The sequence below is a fragment of the Cucumis melo genome, chromosome 1, assembly GCF_025177605.1.
Source record: "Cucumis melo cultivar AY chromosome 1, USDA_Cmelo_AY_1.0, whole genome shotgun sequence".
Classification (NCBI taxonomy): Eukaryota; Viridiplantae; Streptophyta; class Magnoliopsida; order Cucurbitales; family Cucurbitaceae; genus Cucumis; species Cucumis melo.
This window is the reverse complement of record NC_066857.1, coordinates 6,703,059-6,715,238: the sequence shown is the minus strand read 5'-3', so window position 1 is coordinate 6,715,238 and position 12,180 is coordinate 6,703,059. Positions and strand designations below refer to the sequence as shown.

The 12,180-nt window shown below is 36.1% G+C and overlaps 3 protein-coding genes across 5 annotated transcripts in view; 1 reads left to right on the top strand and 2 right to left on the bottom strand.

The window, feature by feature from the left end:
* Positions 1–2,491: 2,491 nt before the first annotated feature.
* On the bottom strand, positions 2,492–4,724 carry LOC127149849 (zinc finger BED domain-containing protein RICESLEEPER 2-like). Its single transcript, XM_051086075.1, has 3 exons — positions 2,802–4,724; positions 2,663–2,724; positions 2,492–2,581 (listed from the first exon to the last, which is right to left on the bottom strand). The coding sequence occupies exons 1-3, from the start codon at positions 3,511–3,513 to the stop codon at positions 2,564–2,566; spliced, it is 792 nt and encodes a 263-aa protein (XP_050942032.1). The 5' UTR covers positions 3,514–4,724; the 3' UTR covers positions 2,492–2,563.
* On the bottom strand, positions 3,514–4,583 carry LOC127150029 (zinc finger BED domain-containing protein RICESLEEPER 2-like). The gene is made up of 2 exons (XM_051086736.1): positions 4,348–4,583; positions 3,514–4,195 (listed from the first exon to the last, which is right to left on the bottom strand). The coding sequence occupies exons 1-2, from the start codon at positions 4,581–4,583 to the stop codon at positions 3,514–3,516; spliced, it is 918 nt and encodes a 305-aa protein (XP_050942693.1).
* Positions 4,725–6,694: 1,970 nt separating the features above from the next.
* Positions 6,695–12,180, top strand: part of LOC103500085 (vacuolar protein sorting-associated protein 51 homolog) — a 42,282-nt gene continuing 36,796 nt past the window's right edge. For 2 of the 3 annotated variants that reach the window (XM_008463283.3, XM_008463282.3), the window contains exon 1: positions 6,703–7,242. The gene's annotated coding sequence lies outside the window, so the exon portion shown is untranslated. Of the gene's footprint in view, positions 7,243–12,180 lie in introns of all 3 variants that reach the window. The other variant, XM_051086063.1, reaches the window with a different exon arrangement.

The following is a 12,180-nucleotide window of genomic DNA, read 5'->3' as shown; positions in this document are numbered from 1 at the left end:
TTAATTGTGGATTCCTTGTGATTTTCCTAAAACATTTTCTTAACACTCTCACTCACTAAGTTCATTTGACTTACGTTTTAAATGTTTTCCATCCCCAGGTTGTTAGGCATTGAGGCCATGCAAAAGTTAATTCTAAGACTGCGGAGCCAAGTTAAGGAGGGAAGGAAGAGTGTTTCTGTAGTCTTGTGTGGCGTGCTAGCCATGGCATCTCGTAATACGTTTAAGAATCAATTGGTAAGGTTGTCACTCCTTAATGCTCAAACCTCAACAATACAAGGAAGAGAGGCATGCGAATCCTGGATAGCTAAGGAAGGAAGCCTGACAATTGTCATCTAGCCCCAAATTAAGGGAAAATGAGGTAAGGAAGAGAAAGAGACCTCGAAGTGTTTACGTCAGGGAGGCAATTGAAGATACAAAGAACAGAAAATGGTAGTAACTAAAGTAGAGGCTGAGTATCAGTGCCAAGAGAGTTTCGCCAAGTCTTTTCCACCACGGCACGAAAGGCTGCACCTTGGTGGAAGAGGAAGGACGCGAGAAAACCATACAGTTTAGTTTGTCGAATTAAAGTGTAATTTGAACCATACGGTTTAGTTTGTCGAAGTAAAGTGTAATTTGTATATGTAATTTGTTCAAATTTTTTGTTGTGTTGCATATGTGTGTTGTTTTCTTAAGTTGTTTCCGTTGTAAAAGAAGTGAAAGTCTTAAGGCTCAAATGGAAGAGTTTCACTAAGAGACAAGAGAAAAGAGTTGTTCGCTTACTAGGTGTTTAACGCATTACCTTGGGAGAAGGACGCGATGAATGTCTATGTATGTGGCACGCCCTCCATTTAATCACAAGGTGAACATTTGAGGTAGGGCATGACATGTAAACTCTTTACATAGGATGCCCTCACTTCCATGTCTCTATATAAACGATTCAGGATCACATCGTTTGTACTAAAGCGTCTAACCTTATTCATATACTATAGACTGTTTGGACGATATACTCAAACTTGATTTATATTTATGTTTCTGCATAAAGTTCAACTCTACACTAGATAGCATAAGGACCTTAGTTTATTGGATTTAAGATTATAATATTCAATTTTCACTAATAAGATTTCAATAACCAGTTTATTGAATAGAATATAATTTAAGCTACAAACTATGAGTTTTAGGACATAAATTCCAATATACCTTTCATAAATTAATTATATATTTATATATATAATTAATCACAATTTCATAAAAATCCCCAATTCTACATAAAACCAATAACATACAACTTAATTTAATCCTCAATAACACCAAAATCCAAATCTTTTAATTAATTAAATATTCATCCGGTAATATTTTACTAATTCCAATTTCCACAAAACCAAATAATTCTCAATCAGTTTTTTCAAAATAACGCAAAATAAATTTAACATAAATAAATAAAAATAAGATAATTAACTCCAAAATTATCTTAATTTTTTTGGGGCGTTATAGCTCCATTATTCTACCTAAAAGCTACAATAACTTCTATTTCTATAAGTTATCAGTGTGAGTTGTGAAGTCATAACCTGCTTTTGCCATCAATTTGTAAGCCTTAGGGTCGAATTTGTCTTCTGTCCGTCTTTGGGGCAAGTTTGTTTATGTTGGGTCTAACTTTATCTACTGCTTCGTTATCTTAGTCAGTGGTTGTAGCCACCTAATTTTTCCTGGCCTTATTTAAAATTAATTCAATTGTTAGATTAAATTTTTGCCTTAATTTGGCTAATTTTTAATTTTGTGATTAACTAACTTTTGTAAGAAAAAAATGTTATTTAGCTACTTTTAAAGTTTTATGGGTAGTTTGGTTAAAGTAACTAAATCAATTAGTTAGACTTAGGGGTGTAATTGGGTCGGGTCGGGTCGGGTTTTCTTCAAAACCGACCCGACCCGAAATGTACGGTTGATTCTGAAACCTGACCCGACCCGACCCGACCCACATTCCGGTTGGGCCGAATGGGTCGGGTCGGGTCTTTTTTTTTTTTTCTTCCTTCCTTCCTTCCTTCTTAGCACTTATCTCCTCTGCAGTAATTAAAAAATTCACATTGGATAATAATCTTCATTTGGTAAAAGCACTCAACATTTTCATTTCAATTTTAAGAAGGAAATGACGTTATTTACTTATCTATCCATGTTTAGGGGCAAGCAAGTAACCAAATTGTTTCTGAAACCTTAAAATCTCAACTCTAAAGTCTAATTCTTGAGAGAGAAAGAGATCCTGCAATAGCTTTAAGGCACTAAATAGATATGCTGGAAATGAATTGAAAAGAGTTTACATATATGATTACATACTAAACTACAATAGTTTAATGTTTAGCATGTCACTAGCTTTAAGGCACTAAATAGATAAATGAAAATAATACTGCAAAGTGCAAACAGAAGTTCATTAAATCTCATTTGACTTGAGGGTTCAAAATAATCCTGCAACATTAGAATCAATCACAAAGATCCAACTATTATCTTAAAATGAACAAAGTTTACAATTGGGAAGGTATGAATTAATGAACATCTTCATGAGACCACCTTGTTCGTATAACCCAAAGTGCTTCCATCATTGAGCTTCAAGACTCTAAAAAAACAAGATTCGATATTTAATAAGTTAATAATTTTAAAAAAATGTAAATAAAGATTTGAGAGTAGGGATTTAAACCATAGAGTCATTATTCAAATTCTCAAATGCAGCTTCCATCTCCTTTCCTATGTTTATGAATTCTAGATCAAAATGACAAACAGTTAGCTTATATGGGATAATTGAAAATTTTAAATGCGTACTTCAAAAAGAATATTACCTTCATCAATTTCTTCAGCCCCGTCAATTTCTTCAGTCATGTCATCCAAAGGTTTAGACTGAATCCAATTCTGAGCACAAATGAGTGCCTCTGCAGTTTGAGGAGTTAAAGAACTTCGAAAAGAATCTAACACCCGTCCTCCAGTGCTAAAGGCAGACTCAGAAGGCACAGTTGATATAGGAATACTGTAGATGTCCCTAGCTACTTGGCTAATGATCTTAAATCGAGAGGAATTCACCTTCCACCAAGTTAGCAAATCTAAATATTCATCGCCCATACAATCTATACGAGCCTCATCCAGATAACGAGTCACCTCTGTTTTAGCATCATCTAGACATGTTTTGTTACTTTGTTTAAATCTATCATGAACAGTAGCACGTGCCTTGTAAGATCCACTAGATGAGATAGAAGGTATTTCACTTTGACTTTGAAAGCCAAATCCTTCGATAGGTGTACATGATTGTGTTTGTGAATATTTTTCTTTTGACATTCTCATATAATAATCATCACACAATCGACGAAATGCTTCTTCAACCTTATTTGTCCATATTTTTGCACAATCTTCCTCCAAAAATTCATTAAAACAATAATTCACATAAGCTAGCTTGTACCTAGGGTCAAGAACTACAGAAACATACAATAATAAATTGGTCTGCTCACTTGTAGTTATACCCCAATACTTGTTGAATTTTGTCTGCATGCTTAATGTCATTTAACTCAATAATGCATTCTCATACGATGAGTATTCACGAATTATTTCTTGGATCAAACAAAGTTCATGAAAAAATATATTTGAAGTCACAGACATAGATGCAGAAAACTTCATTGTTACCTCTGAAAAAGTCTTTAGGAACTTTACAAACACTTTTGCATTATCCCAATCTTCAGTAGTAGGAATATCATCCTTTGGCAAATAACTAGGATCATGCTCCTCCAATCTTTCAAAAGTCTTTTGACACTTAATTGCTCCATCCAACATAGTAAAAGTAGAATTCCATCGTGTCGGAACATCCATTGTAAGACAATTTTTTGTTGACATCTTATCTTCTTTAGCAAAATCTTTAAATATTTGCAATCTAGCAGGAGATGACCTAACATACTTCACAGCATTTCTGATTCGAATGATAGACACATGCAAATCTTTTAAGGCATCACTAACAATTAAATTAAGAATATGAGCACAACATCTAATGTGAATAAATTCACCATCCAACACCAACCCATTTCTGCCTTTAAACTTTTTAACCAAGTAGGCAATGGCTACATCATTTGAACTCGCATTATCAACCGTTACAGTAAAGAGCCTATCAATACCCCAACCTTCTAAGCACTTTTCAATGGCTCTACCTATGGTATCTCCTTTATGATTAGCTACTTGACAAAAGTTCAAAATTCTTTTGTGCAAGTTCCAATCATCATCAATGAAATGAGCCGTTATAACCATATAATTAATATTTTGCACAGAAGTCCACGTATCCGTTGTTAAACAAACTCTTTGGCCACTTCGAGTTAATGCATTTTTTAACTTTTTTTCTCCTTCATATACATTTGAAAACAATCTTTTGCAACGGTTACTCTTGATGGAATCACAAACTTTGGATTTAATGCCCGACAAAATTGGTGAAACCCTTCACTTTCTACGAACTTAAATGGCAATTCATCCAAGATAACCATCCTAGCAAGCATTTTTCTACAATTTTCTTGAGTGAATGATGCAGTCATCAAATTACTTTCAGAATCTCCCTCTCCTTCAACATTATCTTCCAATGGATTTACATACATCTTACATTTCTCTAAATGTCTTTTTAAATTAGTGGTACCATTTCTTTTGGAATCACAAGCATATGAAGCCCCACAATGTTTACAAGCAGCCCTAGGATATTTAGGATCACATCCTTCTACTTTTATAAAATGTTCCCATACCGATGACTGCATCAGCAAAAACAAAGAAGTCATCCTAATAATCCATCATAAACAAGAACCCAGATGACAATAACCCCAAATAAACAGAAAAAAACCCAAAATGATACAAGCTGTAATTTAAAAATTAAAGAGATGATAATAAGGAGAAAGGGACAGACAGAAAGATAAAGCAATATATGGGTCAGTGTGGAACTTACAGACGATGACGATGGAGTGGCGAAGTGATGAAGACAAAGAGATGCCGACGCCGATGAACACGAAGAGATAGATGCCGACGCTGATGCAGACGAAGAGGTAGATGCGGACGCCAAACGATGGAACAAAATGGTTTTTGAACTTTGGAGGAAGACGCCAGACGAAATGCTGAAGACTGAAGAAGAATCGAAGAGGAGAGGAAATGAATTAAAACGCCTGTATTTTAACCTAATCGGGTATTTTAAACCCGACCCGACCCGAACCGAATTAAATCGGGTCGGTTCGGTTCAGTAACATTGTTGTTACTAACCGGTCCAACCCAAACCGAACCGAATCGGGTCGGGTCGGTTTTTTTCACCCCTAGTTAGACTACCTAAATTAGATAGAGAAATACTAAATATGGTAACTTTTTATAATTTATTTTGGTAATTAAAGGCTCAATGCCATTTTGAGATGTTGAGTTGTCTTGGGTTTGTCGTTAGGGTATTGAAAAAGGTGTGAGGAGGAAGCTATGACATGTCCTCTGGTGTGCTATGATCTATTTTTTCTAGCATGAAGGTAGCTGTCGTCTTCAGAAATATGTTCGTGCTCGTGTTGTGTCGTGGGGTGAAGATGTTCAGGATTTTATTTAGATTTTTATCTTTTTGGTTTCTGCCCGCTTGTCCTTGGGTTGTGGGGTTTTGTTCTTTGTGTTGTTTCTTTTTCCCGTTTTATGGGTTTTTTTTATTTTTTTGTGTGTGTTGCCTCTTTTGGTGCTTTTGTTGTTCTTTCTGTGTTATTGAGCGTTTGTTGCTCTAGTTCCTTAGACTTAGGTTGTGAGGTTCTCCTTGTTGTTGTATTATAAATTACCTTTTAAAAAAAAGTATAACGCCAAGAATCTCCTTGTTCTCCTTGTGAGATTTAATACCTCCATTTTGTCTTCTCTTCCTAACAACCCCTTAAATCTTCATTTTTTTCAAAAAAAAAAAAAAAACATAGATCAGAAAAGTTCCCAAGAACAGATTCATATAAGTATTATTTTACACATAAAAATGAATAAGAAAATTCAGAAGAGGACCTCATTATCGACTTTAAGGGGATGTTTGGGATACAAACCTAAGAAGAACATGCAACAACCCTACTCAGGCGTCGATGCCCCTACAATTCTCCGGATCCCACAATAGAAGTAGCATCTCTCTATTCACAGGCATTTCGGGATACAAGTAGAAGATATCCTTGCATGTTCACCTAGAAGTCTCTTCAAGCATGCAAGGACGGGTTTTAGAGGCAAGGGGTGGAAGCCCAACCATTCAACAAAACCAAAGAGGGAGAAAGAGAAGGATTTTAGAGGCAACCTGTTGAAACGAAGTCGTCAACGAAACCAATGACGAACAATGATAGAGTTTCTCAGAGGCAAGGTCTGGAAACTCAATCTTCAATGAAAACCATTCACGTAGATATGAGATTTAAAGAGGGATGAGAATAAAGGGATGAGAAAAGAGAAAGACACGAGAAGGAGGGAAAAGTAAGAAGGATTATGCGGAGAAAGAGAAGGATTACATGGAGAAAGAGAAGGATTACGGGGAGAAACAAAAGGATTACGTTGAAAATCACAAAGAATTGAAAGGGGGAGTACACAAAGAATTGAAAGGGGAAGTTAGAAAGATTACAAGAATTGTTGAGAGGAGGAGTGAGAAGAATTAGAGAGCAGTTAGGAGGAAAAAGAGAGATTATGAAAACCAGTTTTCATAACCTGGACCCTAAAACGATGAGTGGGCTAAACATGCACCAAGGGAGGAGGTCAATTTAACCCACTCTATACTCTGTTCCTTTTGCAAATACGAGGCATAAACATGCCGTAAGGGAAGTGGTCAATTTTTACATTTCACAAAATTATTTATCCCTGAGACTATTTTTTTTTTTATAATTATCCTAAACCCCTCGTTGAAATTGTCTACTTTTGGCAATTCCCCACGAATTTTCTTCTAAATTCAATTTCACTTCCGGCCACCCCCTCCCTCACATTACTGGCCACCAACGCACCCCGCCCCGCCCCGCCGTGGCTGCCACCGCAAGCTATTTTCCGGCGAAATCGCCACCTATCTCTCCCTCTTACACTATCGCTACGTTCAGCCGGCCACCACAGCACCCCGCCTCGCCGTAGCTGTCACCGCAAGCTACATTCTGGCGAAATCTCCACCTATCTCTCCCTCTCAGACTATCTCACATCCGAAGTCAGAGTTCTTATCTCTTTTCCCCCCTCAGAAATACAGTGGTTAAGCCGCCAACCTGCGCCGTTGGTGAGATCGCAATCCTGACGCCGCCCATTTTTCAGATCTCCAAGGTTTTATTTGCTCTTTATTTTGTTTCATTGGGTTATATTCTCTTCACCGACGGTGAATTGTTGATTTCTTCTACAACCATTGTTCAACTGTCGTACGCATAAATTAAAAAAGAGCATAATTTCTGTTGGATATGTTTAATTTTTTTTTTGGATTTGAAAATCGTGAAATGAAAATTTTTGTGCACTGATTACAAATTGCCCACCATTTTTTCTCGGATCGAAACACGTTGGTTTAGAATTCTTCCAAGATCAGGGGTTGCATACAGAAATATATGTTTGAGATTTTTTTTTAATGTTGGTCACTGGCAAAGTGCTGAATCTGTTTAGGTACTGCCTATTTAAACCTCAACTTCCGTAGAATCTTGGATCCCATAAAACTTTTTTGAATACTTCAGTTCTTTATTTTAAAATACATGAGTTTTATTGTAGAATTCAAATTGTAACTAAGGAAAAACGTTACGAACTTGTGGATTTGAATCGAAAATAAAAGGTATACATTTAAGCTATTCATCATTATCTAATTGGATCAGGGAAGGGAGAGATGAATCAGCTAAATTGTATGCTTATCTTGGTATTAGGCTCATTTAGCTCTATTTTAGCTACTAAGTTTTAGCTATTCATTATTATCTAATTGGATCAGTCAAAGGGAGATGTGAATAAGAAACGGATAGATGATGAATGGTAATCTTCTTAGACAATACTGGTTTTGACATAAACGGGTTTTACCCAATGATTTCATATACAATGGCTTACAAGGTTTTCATGGATCCTTATACTTAGAATAAAGGCAGTGGCCGCAAATGTTTACTGGCTTTTCAATTGGTTCAACTTTCAACATTTCACCAAAAATAGCTCAAATAGCACACAGATGTGTTAGTGACTATGAGGCCTGTGGTTTGAGTTCTTTTATCCTCGCATCTTTCTTTCCATTATTCTCGGTAAAAAACGTCAGATGGTTTGGTGGTTAACCAAGCGGCTAATCCGCCAATTCTTTAGAGAAAATTTATATTTGTTTTATAACCCCTAGTGCTGTGGAGCAGAAGCATCATTCTTGATCACTTGCCATTCATTCTTCCTTTACAATACTTGACTTGAAGAGTCACCTTTGTTGAAGTCTTGCTTATCGTATTTTGATGATGATTCAACTGTTAGTATGAGTAGTGAGGAAGTTGGTCATCCTTTTATGGGTTCAGTTGTCGTGGAGCCATTTCCTGAGGAATAATTGAGAAGCTTGCAATGCTTTATTTCGACAAAAGAAGCACTGTATTTCATTGCATGTGAGTGATTCTTACTTATTCTCAAATTTCCTCGAAACTCTCATCTATAGTGGCTGCTTGTGGTTTTCAATTACTAGAAATTTCATCCCTGCTTGGCATAGCTGCCTGTTGCCTTGAGTTATGAACTTAATTTTCTTTTCATTTAGCCCCTATGGAGTTCAAAGGAGGTTGGTTGGATTTTTGTGGAGGCTTTTGGAAAATCGGAAGGCATTCTTATCATGTGGGTTGAAATTTTGGTGATTCCCTTGGAATTCTTAGATGTTGGTTACACTTATCGGTCAAAATTATGAATCAATGTAAGTTCTTTTGTTGGGTGTCTAATTGTATATGGAGCTATTGATTTTAAAGGGAGAAGATTTTTTTTGCTAGAATTCAACTTATCCTTTTGAACTTTGGTGCATTTTTTTCGTGGGGACTTTTAACATTTCTCGGTGGGCCAACCATCTGGTAAGTTTTCAGTCAAATCCCTTGTGAAACACTTTTTAGCATCTACTCTGATGACTAGAGAGACCTACAAAGCCTTGTGGAGATTCAACAACTCTAGAAGAGTCAACATTTTAGTTTGGATTATGTTTTTTGAGTTACTAAACTGCTCTTTGGTGTCATGCAAAGGAAGCTCCCAAACTGTAGGCTTCTGCCATTTGTATGCCTTCTTTGCTTGCATGGAGACGAGGATTTGCAACATATGTTCTTCTCCTGTCCATATTTAGCTAAGTGTTGGGGCAGTCTTCTCTCTTTATTGGAAGTAAGCTGGGCGTTTGATTTCAACTCTAATGTAAGACAAATTATTTTGAAGCCTCTCATGAAAAGGGGCCACAACTACTTTGGAGTAACTTGTCCAAATCACTAGTTGTAGAAATATGGTTTGAACGAAATCAATGGGGATTCCATGATAAGTTCATAGTTTGGTTAGATCAAATGGACATTGCAAAAAGAAATGTAGCCGCTTGGTGCACTTTAAACAAGGAGTTTAGCGCATACTCTATTCAAGATTTTTGTTTGAATTAGTTAGCTTTTACCTGTTAAGATATTTGGCTTTTTGTGTTTCTATCCTGTGTATTACCTTGATGAAAGATGCACTCTTTTTTTGAAACAAAAAAATGAGCCTCTTTATTAATATTAATAAAAGAAACTAATGCTCAAAGTACAATAGAAATATACTGAGAGCAAAAAGGACTAAAATAACATATACACTATTAACAAAGACAAGAGAGAACATATAATTAAATTACAATGAGCTGGACAAGACCCTCTAGAACCTGAGCAAAACAAGAACTAAATACAAAGAAAAATGAAAAATCTTTCAAGGAGGAGTACCAAATCAGCTGAAATCTTGATCACAAATTGCTTAAAAAATGAATGGAAAGGAAAACATCAAGAAAAGGTAACTTGCTGTGCTGCTTCAAGCTTGATTTACAAATACAATCGTGTTCCTTGGAAGACTTGCTGAAATCTTTCATCTCAGAAATAAAAATTGCGCGTGTACTATTGAAAAAGCCCATCAAAGCTCCAATTCGTTGAACAAAATTTGAAAGGAAGAAAGAAAGAAATACTTAGGAAAAAGGCCAAACATGAAATCTCTCACTTTACAAAAACCATTATTATGCTTCAACAATCTTTCCAATATGCCATGAGAATCACTCGATTCCCATACAAATTTTAAGATTAAATGTCTGAAGAACTAGAAAACATGTCTACTTTCAGTCCTCAAGCCAAAACTATCCCACATTCCTCAACAAAGGACTTCAATTGATCTTCTACCACATTGATGAGCTTGTGAGGGAATTCCAAAGGTCGTTTCTCTGAAATTAAATCTTCCTCGGTCTAAAACAAAGAATTTAGATTAGTTTCTAAAGGGTCTTTCAACAATTGATCCTTCTTCTCGTCTAATCTTATCAAATGCTCATCTTCCTCACTGCTCAGCCTCACACTATATGGAGAGTCAAAATCTGAAACAAGCCTCTTTTTTGATGAGGGGACCAGAGTTTGGCGAGGAGAACCTCTCAAGAACTTTACCTTTCAATTAGGTAAAAAAAAAGCAGAGTATTCAAATTGTGGATGGATTGTGCTATGAAGAACTGATGTGTTTGAAATAGAAGGGGCTTGAAGATGGGCACAGTTTGTCTCTGAGAGATCAGGATTTTGATTTGAAATCAACTTTGCCTTTGTAAATCTCTCTTTAGAGACCTTCTTCAACCTCTTTCTTCTAACAAAGTGTTTTGGGAATGGATGTTCTTAATAGTTTGTACGAATATGATGCGGACGCTATGGGGTGTCAACTTAGTTGAGATGTCCGAGTGCTCTATTGATCCTTAGGTTCTTATGCTCATTGTATAATCCTCTTATACTTCGAGCTTTTGTCTCATTATTAATATTAATAAAAGAGACTTGTTTCCTTTGAAAATAAAAAACAAAGTGTTTTGGGAATGTTTTAAGGAGGTTCAGGAAAGGCTTTGGTTTTGAATGCCTTCTAGCCTTTGCTCTTTTCCCTGATCTGGCCAAAGAAGAAAAGGCTTCACTATGAAGAAGAAAACGAATCAGCTGATGGGTTGAACCTTGGAACTTTACCAAAGGGAATTTCAGGTGGCAATGAAACTGTATTGACAACGGGAGCTAAAGAGTTTGAAGAGGTAAGGGAAAGTGACCTGCTGATAGAGGGATTTGGAACGACAAAAGAACCTTTCTCTAGTTGAAAAGTCTTCACAGCTTGATCGAACAAATGGCCTGAGAAGGAAATAAAGACTTGTTTGAATCATGATTGGCCCTTGGACTTTCCATGAGCAATAAAAGAGGCTCAACCGATCTTTCTCTTTCCTCCTTAATTGCTCCTCTTCAACTTCGATGACTTTATTCCCTCTATATTTCGATTTCTTTTTCTCTCTCGTATTTAAAATGACTTTATTTCTAGAGTTTGAGTGTTTTCCGATTGATTCTAAAGCTTCCTTGAAATTTACCAATTTGACAAATGGGCTTCTGGCAAATTGTGGATACAAGTTTTCTGGCAGAAGGAATTCAAACTTAAGCACTTAATGGGTCACTTTCTACCTCCTCATCCTTCTATGATACACCCTTGGCAAATAAAAGTTAGAAATGCGTAAACGTAATATTATCATCTAAGTTGTCTGCTTTTTGGAGCTTCCTATATTGTTGCAGGCCTTTTGGCACTTTGGTTTGAAAATAGTTGCTTCATTTCCCTGTTTCTAACCGTTGGTATTTAGGTTTTTCTTGCAAATTCTCTTACCAGCTTCAGACGTATTACTTACCTCTGTCTATTTGTCCTTTGTGTGGCTAGGAAACATCTGTTCTTTAATTGTTGTTTTGCTCACTCTACTTGGTAAGTGCCTTTTTGTGGTTGCCAATTTGGATAATAGGTTTAGCTTAAGAGGAAAAAACAGCAATGGACCTTTTTTTTCCTTTGAGAACAAAAAAGAATTTGAACCTCTGACCTTAAGGGAGGAGTACATGACAATTGCTGGAGTTATGCTGGTCTTTTATACCAACTTATTAACCATCTATTTCATTGTAACTGATTAATCCCATTAATCCCATCAATTTCGTAGTGACTTTGTATTAAACATCTTGTTTACATTGGCAAAATGGAAAGATCAATGTTAAAATTAAGTTGTGTCTACTACTCTACTCTTTTCTCTCTTGATGGATT